This window comes from Mobula birostris, unplaced genomic scaffold (genome assembly GCF_030028105.1).
Source record: "Mobula birostris isolate sMobBir1 unplaced genomic scaffold, sMobBir1.hap1 scaffold_666, whole genome shotgun sequence".
In the NCBI taxonomy this organism is placed as follows: domain Eukaryota; kingdom Metazoa; phylum Chordata; class Chondrichthyes; order Myliobatiformes; family Myliobatidae; genus Mobula; species Mobula birostris.
Window position 1 is genome coordinate 89,345 of NW_027278385.1, and position 17,551 is coordinate 106,895.

At 51.8% G+C, this 17,551-nt stretch overlaps 1 protein-coding gene across 1 annotated transcript in view; it reads right to left on the reverse strand.

Annotated features, from left to right (window-relative positions):
* Window positions 1-3,059: 3,059 nt before the first annotated feature.
* Window positions 3,060-17,551, reverse strand: part of LOC140193643 (uncharacterized) — a 34,727-nt gene continuing 20,235 nt past the window's right edge. The window contains exons 6-8 of the mRNA XM_072250804.1: window positions 14,168-14,224; window positions 5,412-5,525; window positions 3,060-3,143 (exon numbers count right to left, since the gene is read on the reverse strand). Of these exons, the coding sequence (XP_072106905.1) occupies window positions 3,060-3,143; window positions 5,412-5,525; window positions 14,168-14,224 (255 nt within the window). The remainder of the gene's footprint in view (window positions 3,144-5,411; window positions 5,526-14,167; window positions 14,225-17,551) is intronic.

Here is a 17,551-nt window from a genome sequence, read left to right on the forward strand (position 1 = left end):
ATTGGCCTTTATTAATCAAAGTATTGAGTATAAGAGCTGGAATGTTATGATGAGGTTGTATAAGGCATTGATGAGGCCGAATCTAGAGTATTGTGTTCAGTTTTGGTCACCAAATTACAGGAAGGATATAAATAAGGTTGAAAGAGTGCAGAGAAGGTTTACAAGGATGTTGCCGGGACTTGAGAAACTCAGTTACAGAGAAAGGTTGAATAGGTTGGGACTTTATTCCCTGGAGTGTAGAAGAATGAGGGGAGATTTGATAGAGGTATATAAAATTATGATGGGTATAGAGAGAGTGAATGCAAGCAGGATTTTTCCACTGAGGGAAGGGGAGAAAAAAACCAGAGGACATGGGTTAAGGGTGGGGGGGGGGAGTTTAAAGGGAACATTAGAGGGGGCTTCTTCACACAGAGAGTGGTGGGAGTATGGAATGAGCTGCCAGACGAGGTGGTAAATGCGGGTTCTTTTTTAACATTTAAGAATATATTGGACAGATACATGGATGGGAGGTGTATGGAGGGATATGGTCCATGTGCAGGTCAGTGGGACTAGGCAGAAAATGGTTCAGCACAGCCAAGAAGGGCCAAAAGGCCTGTTTCTGTGCTGTAGTTTCTATGGTTGGGGGGACCGAGTTATAGGGTAGGGTGGTGAGGGGGAGATCACGTCTCCTTCCCTCCGCCGGCCTGCAGGTCACCCTCGGGCAAGGTGTAGCACCTGTTTAGCCCCCCGCCCCCGCCGATCAGGATCACGAGAAGCCGTGGGAGCAGGCGGCGGACGGTCGTATGTGCGGCCGGCGCGGATCACAAGTCCTGGTTATACGACCACTGTCGCCTGGCAGACAATCTCTGAAGAGTATTGATAATGGCTGGGGCGGGCAGGGTGGGGTTGCCCGTCTTGTAAAGGCACTGCCCAGAAGGAGGCGAAGGCAAACCACTTCTGTAGAAAAATTTGCCGAGGACAGTCGCGGTCACGGGAAGACCTGCGTCGTGCCACAGGGCACAGCACGATCGGACCTGAGAGTTTGATCAAACTCTGGTTGGGCCACACCTGGGGAACTGCAGGCAGTTCTGGTCACCCGACTACAGGAAGGACGTCGAGGCTTCGGAGAGGGGGCAGAAGAGGTTCTCTGGGATGCTGCCCGGTTTGGAGGGCCTGTGCTCTCACCAGAGGCCGGACAAACCTGAGTTGTTTTCTCTGGAGTGAGGGGAGATCTGAGAGAGGTTTACAAGATTATGAGAAGCGTAGATAGAGTGGACAGAGGAGTATCTGTTTCCCCAGGGTTGACATGTCTCATACCAGGGGGCAGGCATTGAAGGTGAGAGGGGGTAGGTTCTAAAGGGGGATGCGAGGGGCAAGTTTTTTTACTCATCAGAGAGTGGTAGATGCCTGGAGTGCTCTGCCTGGTCTGGTGGTAGCGGCAATTACATTAGAGGCTTTTAAGAAACGTTTGGATAAGTGCATAGATGTCAGGGAGATGGAGAGAGGGATGGGGTTGGGGCATTTTCGATTTGCTTTTCAGCTGGGTCAGCGCAACACTGTGGGCCGGACGGCCTGTTTCTGTGCTGCACTCCTCTCTGTTCAGCGCAGGGGCTGGGACTGTTTGCCCTGGCGCGGAGTCAGCTGGCAGAGCTTTCTCAGCTCATTAAAGGCGTCAAAATTGGCATCTGAAGAGAGGATGCTGTCCAAGTTGCATGCCACCTTGGACAATGTCTCCCATCCACTACATAATGTACTGGTTGGGCACAGGAGTACATTCAGCCAGAGACTCATTCCTCCGAGATACAACACGGAGCGTCATAGGAAGTCATTCCTGCCTGTGGCCATCAAACTTTACAACTCCTCCCTTGGAGGGTCAGACACCCTGAGCCAATAGGCTGGTCCTGGACTTATTTCCTGGCATAATTTACATATTACTATCTAACTATTTATGGTTCTATTACTATTTATTATTTATGGTGCAACTGTAACGAAAACCAATTTCCCTCAGGATCAAGAAAGTATGACTGTGACTAATAAGGTGGGTTGTTAGACGTTCCTTTTCCCCACAGTAGCCAGACGGGCACTGATTTGGAAGTATTAAAGTTGGGAGATTATGGGACAAGGAGACAGGCTGGTGAAGAAGGTGTTTGTCACGCCGGCCTTCGTGTTCGTCGGCCAGGGCACCGAGTACAGGAGACGGGAGGTCACGTCGCAGTTGTACAAGACATCGAAGGGACTGTGCTCGGTTTTGGCCGCCCGGCTGTGGGAAAGATGCCACCGAGCCGGAAGGAGTTCAGACGGAGTTTCACGGCGATGTTGTCGGGACTGGAGGGACTGAGATACGGAGAGGGGTTGGGCGGGTAAGGGTGGGGGGGGGGGGCGTAGGGTGGTCAGTCCATGGAATGAGAAAGGAAGGAAGAGCAAGAGAGAGAGACAGGAGAGAGGGAGGGAGAGAGAGGGAGAGAGAGGTGGGAGGGAGAAGAGAGAGAAAAGGAGAGAGGGAAAGAAAGAAAAAGGTGGGAGCGAGAGAAAGGAAGGAAGAGAGAGAAAGATGAGGGAAAGGGCAGAGAGATAGAGACGTGGGAAAGGGGGAAAGGTGGGAAAGAAGAAAAGAGAAAGATGGGAGAGAGGAGAGAGAGAGAGTCAGACAGATCGGGAGGGAGAAGGGAGAGGCAGACACACATAATGGCAGGGGAGAGAGAGACGGGAAAGAGGAGAGGAGTGAGACGTGGAGGGGGAAGGGGGACCTGGGGAAGGGGGTCCTACCTGCTTCCACCAGGGTGGGGGAGTCTCAATGTAAGGTGAGGGAGGGAGGGGAGATTTAAAAGGGGCATTTGCCCCCACTCACAGATGATGGTGCGTGTGGAACGAGGTGCGAGAGGCAGGTGTAATTTCAGCGTTTAATCGCCACTTGGACAGGTACGTGGACAGTAAGGTTGAGAGAGAGACAGAGATACACCGCGAACCCATTTCCTACCGAGGGACGGAGGGGAACGCGGTGGGGGGGGGGGGGGCTAAGGCGCTTCCTCCTTACCAGGATGGTGTAGGTGCTCTCGAACAGGAACAGGCGCTTGTAGCTGTTAAGCCAATGGCCACGATGGAGGCCAAGCCATCTCCAGCAGGGTGAAGAGCAGCAGGCCGATGGTCAGAGAGAAGGTGGTGGCCTGTCGAGGAAAAGAGAGAGAGAGAGAGGGGGAGGGAGCTGGGACGTCTCTTCCAACAGGACCAGCAGGCGCAGACAGCATTCACTTTCCCCCAGCAGGCAGGCTGAGAAAACCGAGAGCAAGATTTGGGCCATTCCATGATGGCTGATTTACTATCCCTCTCAACTCTGTTCTCCCCGTATCCCTTCATGCCCCGGCCGATCGAGAATCTGTCAACCTCTGCCTCGTACAAGGCCTTGGTGAGACCACACCTGGAGTATTGTGTGCAGTTTTGGTCCCCTAATCTGAGGAAAGACATCCTTGCCATACAAGGAGTACAAAGAAGGTTCACCAGATTGATTCCTGGGATGGCAGGACTTTCATATGATGAAAGACTGGATCGACTAGGCTTGTACTCGTTGGAATTTAGAAGATTGAGGGGGGATCTTATTGAAACGTATAAAATCCTAAAGGGATTGGACAGGCTAGATGCAGGAAGATTGTTCCCGATGTGGGGAAGTCCAGAACGAGGGGTCACAGTTTGAGGATAAGGGGGAAGCCTTTTAGGACCGAGATGAGGAACATCCTCTCCACATCCACTCTATCTGTGTCCTCTGGTCCTAGACTCCCCCACTATAGGAAACATCCTCTCCACATCCACTCTATCTGTGTCCTCTGGTCCGAGACTCCCCCACTACAGGAAACATCCTCTCCACATCCACTCTATCTGTGTCCTCTGGTCTGAGACTCCCCCACTACAGGAAATATCCTCTCCACATCCACTCTAGCTGTGTCCCTCTGGTCCTAGACTCCCCCAGTACAGAAACATCCTCTCCACATCCACTCTATCTGTGTCCTCTGGTCCTAGACTCCCCCCACTATAGGAAACATCCTCTCCACATCCACTCTATCTGTGTCCTCTGGTCCTAGACTCCCCCACTACAGGAAACATCCTCTCCACATCCACTCTATCTGTGTTCTCTGGTCCTAGACTCCCCAACTACAGGAAACATCCTCTCCACATCCACTCTATCTGTGTCCTCTGGTCCCAGGACTCCCCCACTACAGGAAACATCCTCTCCACATCCACTCTATCTGTGTCCTCTGGTCCTAGACTCCCCCACTACAGGAAACATCCTCTCCACATCCACTCTATCTGTGTCCTCTGGTCCTAGACTCCCCCACCATAGGAAACATCCTCTCCACATCCACTCTATCTGTGTCCTCTGGTCCTAGACTCCCCCACTATAGGAAACATCCTCTCCACATCCACTCTATCTGTGTCCTCTGGTCCGAGACTCCTCCACTACAGGAAACATCCTCTCCACATCCACTCTATCTGTGTCCTCTGGTCCGAGACTCCCCCATCTACAGGAAACATCCTCTCCACATCCACTCTATCTGTGTCCTCTGGTCCGAGACTCCCCCACTACAGGAAACATCCTCTCCACATCCACTCTATCTGTGTCCTCTGGTCCGAGACTCCCCCACTACAGGAAACATCCTCTCCACATCCACTCTATCCGTGTCCCTCCGATCCCAGACTCCCCCACTACAGGAAACATCCTCTCCACATCCACTCTATCTGTGTTCTCTGGTCCTAGACTCCCCAACTACAGGAAACATCTCTCCACATCCACTCTATCTGTGTCCTCTGGTCCGAGACTCCCCCACTACAGGAAACATCCTCTCCACATCCACTCTATCTGTGTCCTCTGGTCCTAGACTCCCCTCGCTGTAGGAAACATCCTCTCCACATCCACTCTATCTGTGTTCTCTGGTCCTAGACTCCCCAACTACAGGAAACATCCTCTCCACATCCACTCTATCTGTGTCCTCTGGTCCCAGACTCCCCCACTACAGGAAACATCCTCTCCACATCCACTCTATCTGTGTCCTCTGGTCCGAGACTCCACCACTACAGGAAACATCCTCTCCACATCCACTCTATCTGTGTCCTCTGGTCCCAGACTCCTCCACTACAGGAAACATCCTCTCCACATCCACTCTATCTGCGTCCTCTGGTCCGAGACTACCCCAGCACAGGAAACATCCTCTCCACATCCACTCTATCTGTGTCCTCTGGTCCTAGACTCCCCCACTACAGGAAACATCCTCTCCACATCCACTCTATCTGTGTCCTCTGGTCCTAGACTACCCCAGCACAGGAAACATCCTCTCCACATCCATTCCGTCACCTCATTCTTCTGAACTCCAGTGAGCAGAGGCCCGGAGCCGCCAGGCGCTCCCCACAGGGCCCCGGAATCACTTGCGCCACGCGGTACTCACGGAGAAGTAGACCAGCTCCGGGGGTGGCATAAAGAGCAGCGAGACGGAGTAGATGACGATGGCGATGGCGGCGGCCGCCAAGCTCACCCCGCTGGTGACGACGCCGGCCTTCACCTGAGGGAAGGGCGGGGCAGAGATGGACGGTCAGACCGCATCAGCCCACCGCGGCCGATGCCCGGTCCCTCGCAACCCCCCGTTCTCCCCGCCTTCCCCTCCGGAACCGCCGGTGCCCCGACTAATCGGGAACCTCGCAGGTACAACGGGTCATTACAGAGGCAAAGGGAATGCTGGCCTGCACTGCCGGAGGGATGTAATGTTGGAATTGGACAAGGCATTGGTGAGGCCAAATTTGGAGTATTGTGTACAGTTCTGTTTTTCCTACTGGAGGAAGGACCACGAGGCTTCGGAGAGGGGGCAGAAGAGGTTCCCCGGGATGCTGCCCGGTTTGGAGGGCGTGCGCTCTCACCAGAGGCTGGATAAATTTGGGTTGTTTTCTCTGGAGTGAGGGGAGATCTGAGAGAGGTTTAGAAGATCATGAGAGAAATAGATATAGTCGACAGGGGAGTATCTGTTACCCAGGTTTGAAATGCCTAATCCCAGAGGGGCAGGCATTGAAGGGGAGAGGGGGTAGGTGTGAGGAGTAAGTTTTTTACTCAGAGAGTTATGGATGCCTGGAATGCTTGGCCTGAGGTGGTGGTGGAGGCAAATACATTCAAGGTTATTTTTTTCAATATTCTTTTTATTTTTTTTAAAAAAAAACACATCTGTTTTTCATGCGGATAATGAAGTAGGTTTTCAAAGCTTGCAGAGAGATTTTAGACCAGTTAGAAGAGTGGGCTGAAAGGAGTTTAATGCTGATAAATGTGAGGTGATACATTTTTGGTAGGACTAATCAAAATAGGACATACATGGTAAATGGTAGGGCATTGAAGAATGCAGCAGAACAGAGGGATCTAGGAATAATGGTGCATAGTTCCCTGAAGGTGGAATCTCATGTGGATAGGGTGGTGAAGAAAGCTTTTGGTATGCTGGCTTTTGTAAATCAGAGCATTGAGTATAGGAGTTGGGATGTAATGTTGAAATTGTATAGGGCATTTTTAAGGCCAAATTTGGAGTATTGTGTACAGTTCTGGTCACCGAATTATAGGAAAGATGTTAATAAAATTGAGAGAGTACAGAGGAGATTTACTAAAATGTTGCCTGGGTTTCATCTCCTAAGTTACAGAGAAAGGTTGAACAAGTTAGGTCTTTACTCTTTGGAGCGTAGAAAGTTGAGGGGGGACTTGATGGAAGTGTTTAAAATTATGAGGGGGATAGATAGAGTTGACGTGGATAGGCTTTTTCCATTGAGAGTGGGGGAGATTCAAACAAGAGGACATGAGTTGAGAGTTAAGGGGCAAAAGTTTAGGGGTGACACGAGGGGGAACTTCTTTACTCAGAGAGCGGAGGCTGTGTGGAACGAGAAGTGGTTGGGGCAGGTTCGATGTTGTCGTTTAAAGTTAAATTGGATAGATATACGGACAGGAAAGGAATGGAGGGTTGCGGGCTGAGTGCAGGTCAGTGGGACGAGGTGAGAGTAAGAGTTCGGCACGGACTAGAAGGGCCGAGATGGCCTGTTTCCGTGCTGTAATTGTTATATGGTTATATGAGAGAAGAGATTTGAGGATAGATGGAGGCACGAGATAAAGAGTGTCACAGGCAGCTACGTTTGCCCCTGCGAAAATCTTGCCTGGCAATGCTATTGGAATTTTCAGATGACACAAAGCTGGGTGGCAGTGTGAAATGTGAGGAGGATGTTATGAGAATGCAGGGTGACTTGGACAGGCTGGGTGAGTGGGCAGATGTATGGCAGATGCAGTTTAATGTGGATAAATGTGAGGTTATCCACTTTGGCGGCAAGAACAGGAAGGCAGATTATTATCTTAATGGAGTCAAGTTAGGAAAAGGGGAAGCACAACGAGATCTAGATGTTCTTGTACATCAGTCACTGAAAGCAAGCATGCAAGTACAGCAGGCAGTGAAGAAAGCTAATGGCATGTTGGCCTTCATAACAAGGAGAATTGAGTATAGGAACAAAGAGGTCCTTCTGCAGCTGTTATGGGCCCTGGTGAGACCACACCTGGAGTACTGTGTGCAGTTTTGGTCTCCAAATTTGAGGAAGGACATTCTTGCTATTGAGGGAGTGCAGCGCAGGTTCACGAGGTTAATTCCCGGGATGGTGGGACTGTCATATGTCGGAAGATTGGAGCGACTGGGCTTGTATACACCGGAATTTAGAAGGATGAGAGGGGATCTGATTGAAACATACAAGATTATTAAGGGATTGAACACGCTGGAGGCAGGAAACATGTTCCTGATGTTGGGGGAGTCCAGAACCAGAGGCCACAGTTTAAGAATAAGGGGTAGGCCATTTTGAACGGAGTTGAGGAAAAACTTTTTCACCCAGAGAGTGGTGGATATATGGAATGCTCTGCCCGAGAAGGCTGTGGAGGCCAAGTGTCTGGATGCTTTCAAGAAGGAGATGGATAGAGCTCTTAAAGATAGCAGAATCAAAGGTTATGGGGATAAGGCAGGAACTGGATACTGATTGTGGATAATCAGCCATGATCACAGTGAATGGTGGTGCTGGCTCGAAGGGCTGAATGGCCCACTCCTGCACCTATTGTCTATTGACTTGATAGAGGTGTTTAAAATTATGAGGGGGATAGATAGAGTTGACGTGGACAGGTTTTTTCCATTGAGAGTGGGGGAGATTTAATCGAGAGGACATGAGTTGAGAGATAAAGGGCAAAAGTTTAGGGGTAACACAAGGGGGAACTTCTTTACTCAGAGAGTGGTAGCTGTGTTGAACGAGCTTCCAGAAGTGGCTGAGGCAGGTTCCATGTTGTCATTTAAAGTTAAATTGGACAGGAGAGGAATGGAGGGTTATGGGCTGAGTGCAGGTTGGTGGGACTAGGTGAGAGTAAGCGTTCAGCACGGACTAGAAGGGCCGAGATGGCCTGTTTCCGTGCTGTAATTGTTATATGCTTGTATATGGATTGAATTTAAGAGCAGGGAGGTTATGCTGCAACTATACAGGGTACTGGTGAGGCTGCACCTGGAGTACTGTGTGCAGTTCCGGTCTCCATACTTGAGGAAGGATATACTGACTTTGGAGGCAGTGCAGAGGAGTTTCACCAGGTTGATTCCAGGGATGAAGGGGTTAACCTACGAGAAGAGCCTGGGACTATACTCTCTGGAGTTCAGAAGAATGAGAGGGGATCTGATAGAAACATACAAGATTTTGAAAGGGATAGGTAAGATAGAAGTAGGAAAGTTGTTCCCATTGGTAGGTGAGACTAGAACTAGGGGACATTGTCTCAAGATTCAGGGGAGAAGATTTAGGACGGAGATGAGGAGAAACTGTTTTTCCCAGAGAGTGGTGAATCTGTGGAATTCTCTGCCCAGGGAAGCAGTTGAGGCTTCCTCACTAAATATATTTAAGAACCATTTAAGAGAAGTTTTTACATAGTAAGGGGTTTAAAGGTTATGGGGAAAAGGCAGGCAGGTGGAGCTGAGTTCACGGACAGATCAGCCATGATCTTATTGAATGGCGGGGCAGGCTCGATGGGCCGGATTGCCAACCCCTGCTCCTATTTCTGATGTTCTTATGCAACTCGTCAACCTCCCCTTCAAATTAAAAGATGTGATGCTGAGGCTTTATGAAGCACTGGTGAGGCTTCACTGAGAAATTAGTTTTAACTTAGAAATTAGAAAAGTTGTGAGCAGTTTTTGGGCCCCTTAACTTAGAAAGGATGTGCTGACAGTGGAGAGGCTGCAGAAGCTTATTGTTCAGAACCGGAAATAGTTTATTTCACTTCTTCTACGTCTTCGTTTTGTCTTAAATGTGCTTCTGGGACTGTTGCAGCCTGCGATTTCACAGCTTGGAGACGGAGAAGATTCGAGGCGGCGAGCGGCCCCGATTTCTCGCCGACTGAGGCCTCGAGGCGAATGCGGAAGGCGGGCGAGGGTTCAGCGCTACCGGCCTCTTGCTCGTTACTCCCGGGTGAAGGCCTTGGCGTTCGCGGGGTCTCTCTCTTTCTCCCTCGATCCTGTGGGAGGATGTTTCGAAAGTTCTCTGGTCTGCGGACTGTCACTCAAATTGGACTCCGTCAGTTTCGAGTGTAATTTTTCTTGTACTCTTGTGTTTTCTCCTGCTCTTCCTTGCCGTCGTTTTTACGCAACCTGTAAATACTTTGTCCAAAGCCAGTCTGGGGTTTGGCGTCCGGCGTTTCTGCTGTATGTTTGACTTTTCTTTCCGGGTTGGGCGGGGGGCGGGTTGAAGGCTGGGTCGCCATTTGTGAGATTTGTTTTTTTTGTTGTTGTGTGTTGGGGGTTGATCGTTTTCTCTGAACGGCCGCCATGGTTTTCTCTGTCCACAGGTTCAATTTATTATCGAAGTATTTATGTAGAGTACAACTCTGAAACTCGTCTTCTCCAGATAGCCATAAAATAAAGAAGATCTCAGAGGTAGATGAACGAAAGATATCAATCCCATCCCTCCACCCCCCAGGCAACCCCCCTCCTTCATGAAAAGAAACAGACACAAGAACTCGCAAACCTCAAAACCGCCCCTCCACCTCAACCCCTCTCTCTCGCACAAGAACAGTAACCGTAAACCCCCATCAAGAGAAACATCAGCAAGGACACCAAACCCCAAACCACATCCCGCCAATCGGGAACGAGGAAGAACAGGCGAGGACACAACATACAACTGAAAGAGTACAATATCCGACCATGTGGATTGCCAGAGGCTTTTCCCCAGGGCTGAAATGGCTGACACGAGGAGACACCGTTTTAAGTCATAGTCATACCTTATTGGTGACTAGTGGGGTACCGCAAGGCTCAGTGCTGGGACCCCAGTTGTTTACAATATATATTAATGACTTGGATGAGGGAATTAAATGCAGCATCTCCAAGTTTGCGGATGACACGAAGCTGGGCGGCAGTGTTAGCTGTGAGGAGGATGCTAAGAGGATGCAGAGTGACTTGGATAGGTTGGGTGAGTGGGCAAATTCATGGCAGATGCAATTTAATGTGGATAAATGTGAAGTTGTCCACTTTGGTGGCAAAAATAGGAAAACAGATTATTATCTGAATGGTGGCCAATTAGGAAAAGGGGAGGTGCAACGAGACCTGGGTGTCATTATACACCAGTCATTGAAAGTGGGTATGCAGGTATAGCAGGCGGTGAAAAAGGCGAATGGTATGCTGGCATTTATAGCGAGAGGATTCGAGTACAGGAGCAGGGAGGTACTACTGCAGTTGTACAAGGCCTTGGTGAGACCACACCTGGAGTATTGTGTGCAGTTTTGGTCCCCTAATCTGAGGAAAGACATCCTTGCCATAGAGGGAGTACAAAGAAGGTTCACCAGATTGATTCCTGGGATGGCAGGACTTTCATATGAAGAAAGACTGGATGAACTGGGCTTGTACTCGTTGGAATTTAGAAGATTGAGGGGGGATCTTATTGAAACGTATAAAATCCTGAAGGGATCGGACAGGCTAGATGCAGGAAGATTGTCCCTGATGTTGGGGAAGTCCAGAACGAGGGGCCACAGTTTGAGGATAGAGGGGAAGCCTTTTAGGACCGAGATTAGGAAAAACTTCTTCACACAGAGAGTGGTGAATCTGTGGAATTCTCTGCCACAGGAAACAGTTGAGGCCAGTTCATTGGCTATATTTAAGAGGGAGTTAGATATGGCCCTTGTGGCTACGGGGGTCAGGGGGTATGGAGGGAAGGCTGTGGCGGGGTTCTGAGTTGGATGATCAGCCATGATCATAATAAATGGCGGTGCAGGCTCGAAGGGCCGAATGGCCTACTCCTGCACCTATTTTCTATGTTTCTATGTTTATTGATCCTGGGGGAAATTGGTTTTTGTTACAGTTGCACCATAAATAATTAAATAGTAATATGTAAATTATGCCAGGAAATAAGTCCAGGACCAGCCTATTGGCTCAGGGTGTCTGACCCTCCAAGGGAGGAGCTGTAAAGTTTGATGGCCACAGGCAGGAATGACTTCCTATGACGCTCCGTGCTGCATCTCGGCGGAATGAGTCTCTGGCTGAATGTACTCCTGTGCCCAACCAGTACATTATGTAGTGGATGGGAGACATTGTCCAAGATGGCATGCAACTTGGACAGCATCCTCTTTTCAGACACCACCGTGAGAGAGTCCAGTTCCATCCCCACAACATCACTGGCCTTACGGATGAGTTTGTTGATTCTGTTGGTGTCTGCTACCCTCAGCCTGCTGCCCCAGCACACAACAGCAAACATGATAGCACTGGCCACCAGAGACTCGTAGAACATCCTCAGCATCGTCCGGCAGATGTTAAAGGACCTCAGTCTCCTCAGGAAATAGAGACGGCCCTGACCCTTCTTGTAGACAGCCTCCGAGTTCTTTGACCAGTTCAGTTTATTGTCAATTAAGATGATTGGAAATAGGTACAAGGGGGATGTCAGGGGTAGGTTTTTCACACAGGGAGTGGTGGAATGGGCTGCCGGCGGTGGTGGAGGCAGATACGATAGGGTCTTTTAAGAGCCTCTTAGATAGGTACATGGAGCTTAGGGAAATTGAGGGCAATGCAGTAGAGAAATTCTAGGCAGCTTCTAGAGTGGGTTAACTGGTCAGCACAAAGTTTGTGGGCCGAAGGGCCTGTGACGTGCTGCAGATTTCTACGTTCTGAGTTTAATATGAATTACAAGTCTCAGAAGTTCGACGACATCTGAGAGCAACGGGACCCAGCGGCTCCCTGACGGCAGCGACTCGAAGTAGCGGTTCCGTGGCTCCCCGGAGAGGACAAATCCGGGCGGTGTACACGCCGCGTGCCTACTCCGATCACTTGGACCTTCAAGGATCACGAGGGTGACTCCGGAAGTGGGAGGGTTAACGCACGAACAGCACTTGCTGGCTCTGGGCCCATACGTGCTCCACTTCAGAAGAATAAAGGAGGGGATTTGACTGAAGCCGTCCGAATGTTGAAAGGCTCAGCCCGACTCGGCCTCCGCAGCTGTCCGTGACAATGAATTCCACAGACACTCCGGCCGACAAAATCCCCCTTCTTCTCTGTCACAAAGGGACGCCTCAGTGTTTTCTGGCTGTGCCCTCTGGTCCAAGACTCCCCCTCCATCGGAAACATCCTCTCCATAGCCACATCCACTCTCTCCCGGCCGACCAACACTCGATAGCTTCCAGTGAGTGAGAGAGAGAGAGAGAGAGAGAGAGCGAGAGAGCGAGAGAGCGAGAGAGAGAGAGAGAGAGAGAGAGCGAGAGAGAGAGAGAGCGAGAGAGAGAGATCCCCCACCGGTTCTTCTGAACTCCAGCGAGTTTAGGCCCGGAGCCACCAGACGCTCCTCGTACGTTAGCCCTTTCCCTTCCCGGGATCACCCTCACGGACTTCCTCCGAAGCCAGCACATCTTCTCTTCGTTAAGGGGCCCAAAACTGCTCACAGTACTCCAGACCGACCAGTACCCTATATATCCCCAACGTTACATCCTTGCTTATATATTCTAGTCCTCTTTGAAATGAATCTTAACACTCCATCTGCCTTCCTCACCACCGACTCAACCTGCAAATTAACCTTCAGGGAATCCTGCACAAGTCCCTTCGCACCTCAGATTTGTGAATTTTCTCCCCATTTTCAGAAAATAGTCCGTGTCTTTATTCTTTCTACCAAGGAGAATGACAATACACTTCTTGATACTATATTCTGCCTGCCACTTCTTTGCCCATAGTCCAAGGAATTAGTGCGGAGAACGCGCACTATGTGGGTAGGACACGCACACCGTGAACGGTGGGGAGTGTCGAGGGACAGGGGACCTCGGCGTACGAGGGTGGGACACGCACCGTGAACGGTGGGGAGTGTCGAGGGACGGGGGTACCTTGGCGTACGAGGGTGGGACATGCACCGTGAATGGTGAGGAGTATCGAGACACGGGGGGGACCTCGGCGGATGGGGGTAGGACACGCACAGCGTGAACGGAGGGGAGTGTCGAGACACGGGGGGGGACCTCGGTGTAAGAGGGTCGGACACGCACCGTGAACGGTGGGGAGTGTCGAGGGACAGGGGGACTCGGCGGACGGGGGTAGGACACACACCGTGAACGGTGGGGAGTGTCGAGGGACGGGGGACCTGGGCGTACGAGGGTAGGACACGCACCGTGAACAGTGGGGAGTGTCGAGGGACGGGGGACCTGGGCGTACGAGGGTCGGACACGCACCGTGAACGGTGGGGAGTGTTGAGACACGGGGGGGGACCTCGGCGGATGGGGATAGGACACACACACCGTGAACGGTGGGGAGTGTCGAGGGACAGGGGGACTCGGCGGACGGGGGTAGGACACACACCGTGAACGGTGGGGAGTGTCGAGGGACAGGGGGACCTCGGCGGAGGGGGGTAGGACACACACCGTGAACGGCGGGGAGTGTCGAGGGACGGGGGGACCTCGGCGTACGAGGGTGGGACACACACCGTGAACGGTGGGGAGTGTCGAGGGACGGGGGGACCTCGGCGTACGAGGGTCGGACACACACCGTGAACAGTGGGGAGTGTCGGGGGACTGGGGGACCCAGTCTCCGTAATGCTATCTAAGTGAATCCGTGTGTGTTTGGGGAGGGTGTGGAGACTCTGAGCGTGCCCCCCCCACCCTGAACTGGAGCAGGGAACACCGCCGTCCGCCGCGTCACCCCATGCTGCGGTGACCCTCACTTACGTTCCACCTCGTGGGTTGTCTCTTGAGCAAAATTGCGAAGCCACCCGAGACGATGAACTGAAAGAAGAGACGAGAGCGGTGAAGCAGACCGCAGGCCGGCAGGTTCCGGCCGGACGTTCGGCCCCCGCCCCGCCTCCTACCCCTCCTCATCCCATCTCCTCAGCCGCCGGGTGGGACTGTCCCCTCTCAGGAGCGGACGGGGGGGTGGGCTATCACCTCGTGGCCTCACCTCGGTAGGTGTGAGGTGGGCGTCCGGTGCCAAGGGGAAGGGTCACAGGTCGCACCCAGGAGCACTCGCGAACAGAGGGACCTCGGGGTCCAAGTCCGCAGCTCTCCCGAGAGTGGCCCGCGCGGGGAGGCAGGGCGGGAAGGAAGGACGGGGAGCACAAAAGCCCGGAGGTCGCTGTATAAAACTCCAGTCGGGCCGGCCAGACTGTGTGTGGTTTGGGACGTCCCGTTACAGGAGGGGTGTGGGGTTGGGCGGGGGAGGGGAGGGGTTTGGAGAGGGTGCAGAAGGGGTTCACCAGGGTGCTGCCTGGATTAGAGAGGGTGGAGTGGTCAGACAGACTCGGGTTATTTTCTCTGGAGCGGTCGAGGCTGAGGGGGGACCGGACAGAGGTTTTGTAAGATCACAAGAGGCATTGGCAACACAGCCTTTCTCTCCCCAGGGTGGTACTTCCCCAGGGAAGGGGGGGGGGAGGGAGGGAAGGGCGGAGGTTTGAGGTGGGGGAGGCGAGAGTTTAAAGGGGATGCGAGGGGCGAGTTCCTTCTGTGCAGAGATTGGCCTTTATTAATCAAAGTATTGAGTATAAGAGCTGGAATGTTATGATGAGGTTGTATAAGGCATTGGTGAGGCCGAATCTGGAGTATTGTGTTCAGTTTTGGTCACCAAATTACAGGAAGGATATAAATAGGTTGAAAGAGTGCAGAGAAGGTTTACAAGGATGTTGCCGGGACGTGAGAAACTCAGTTACAGAAAAAGGTTGAATAGGTTAGGACTTTATTCCCTGGAGCGTCGAAGAATAAGGGGAGATTTGATAGCGGTATATAAAATTATGATGGGTATAGATAGAGTGAATGCAAGCAGGATTTTTCCACTGAGGCAAGGGGAGAAAAAAACCAGCGGACATGGGTTTAGGGTGAGGGGGGAAAAGTTTAAAGGGAACATTAGGGGGGGCTTCTTCACACAGAGAGTGGTGGGAGTATGGAATGAGCTTGCCAGACGAAGTGGTAAATGCGGGTTCTTTTTTAACATTTAAGAATAAATTGGACAGATACATGAATGGGAGTTGTATGGAGGGATATGGTCGTGTGCAGGTCAGTGGACTAGGCAGAAAATAGTTCAGCACAGCCAAGAAGGGCCAAAAGGCCTGTTTCTGTGCTGTAGTTTCTATGGTTCTATGGAGAGAGGTGGGAGAAGGCAGCTACGATCGAGGTGTTGAAGGGGGTCTTCCGACAGGCATGTGGGGGGGGAGCAGAGCGCGATGGCACGGACAGTCGGATGCAGACGTGACGGGTCACGGGGCCCGCCCCCTCGAGGTTGTGGCCTCAGCCTCACCCTGGCAGCGGGGGAGGCGAAGATTGGTAAAAGACCGACCGTCAAATCTTGCAGAGTCTCTCCCCCGCGAAGGAAGGAACGCGAGCCCCGCGGCGCTCGACCGGCGCACTGACCCAGAATCCGGTCCAGAAGGAGACGACCTCCCGGCCACCGAGTAGACCATGGACACGGACAGCGGCACGCCGAAGACCAGCTGGATCAGCCCCAGCAAGATCTGCATGGCCTGGAGCGAAAGGCAAAGGGGGCGGCTGTTAGCTACGGGGCCTCCCGCGGAGGACTGCGAGGCCAGACGTAAAGTGGGGGCAGGAGGTGTGCGTGCGGAGGCCCAGGACGTGGAGTGCGCGAGGCAGGAACTCTCGCTGCTGTACCGGCCCATGAGGCGGTTCAGAGGGCAGACGGGGCGCGTGCTTTTAGTTGCCGGGGGGGGGGGGGCTCTCGAGTTCAAAGGTCAGCAGGTTACATTGCGACTCGTTATATAAACTCTGGCCACATCTGGGGGGGGGGGGGGGGGGGGGGTCAGAATGAGAACCAGGTTTATCATCACCGGCGTGGGACGTGGAACTTGTTAACCGAGCAGCAGCAGTTCAGTGCGATACATAATCCCAAAGAGAAAAAAAAAATTAGGAATGATAATAAATGAGTAAACGCAAACACAAGGAAATCTGCAGATGCTGGAATTTCATTTCTGTTTTTTTTTTGCACGATTTTTAATCTATTCAATATACGTAATTGAGTTACTTATTATAAGCAACACACATAAGAGTTGCTGCAGGCCAGGCAACATGTACTGGAGGAGGAAGATTTCCTCGTGTCTGCGTTTTTAGATTCACTGCTGCGAAGCCCCTTCCCCGGCGACGCCTACACGGAAGAGGTTTAAATCTTCTCTCCGACGGGAGTTCAGTGAAACCACCTCCCGCTGCCCCCCACCTGTAGTTCCTTCGGTTCCCGAAATGTCGACTGTACCTCTTCCAACAGATGCTGCCTGGCCTGCTGCGTTCACCGGCAACCCCGATGTGCGTTGCTTATAATAAATAAGTAACTTAATTACGTATATTGAATAGATTAAGAATCATGCAAAAACACCAGAAATAATATATATATATTAAAAAGTGAGGTTGTGTCCAGGAGTTCAAAGTCCATTTAGGAATCGGATGGCAGAGGGGAAGAAGCTGTTCCTGAATCGCTGAGTGTGTGCCTTCAGGCTTCTGTACCCCCTACCTGATGGTAACGGTGAGAAAAGGGCATGAGCTGGGTGCTGGGGGGGTCCTTCATAATGGACGCTGCCTTTCTGAGACACCGTTTCCTGAAGATACCCTGGGTACTTTGTAGGCTAGTGACCAAGGTGGGGCCGACTAGATTTACAACCCCCTGCAGCTTCTTTCGGTCCTGTGCAGTAGCCAACCCCCCCGCCCCCCCATACCAGACAACCAGGTACAATTACAGAAGTTTTTGGGTGTATTTGTTGACTAACTCCTAATGAAACACAGCCGCTGTCTTGCCTTCTTTATAACGACATCGATATATTGCGTACATCTCTGGTCGCCTCACTACAGGAAGGACGTCGAGGCTTCGGAGAGGGGGCAGAACAGGTTCACTGGGATGCTGCCCGGTTTGGAGGGCCTGTGCTCTCACCGGAGGCCGGACAAACCTGAGTTGTTTTCTCTGGAGTGAGGGGAGATCTGAGTGAGGTTTACAGGGTTATGAGAGGCGTAGATATAGTTCGACAGGGGAGTATCTGTTTCCCCAGGGTTGACATGTCTAATCCCAGAGGGGCAGGCATTGAAGGTGAGAGCGGTAAGTTTCTTTACTCAGAGAGTGGAGGATGC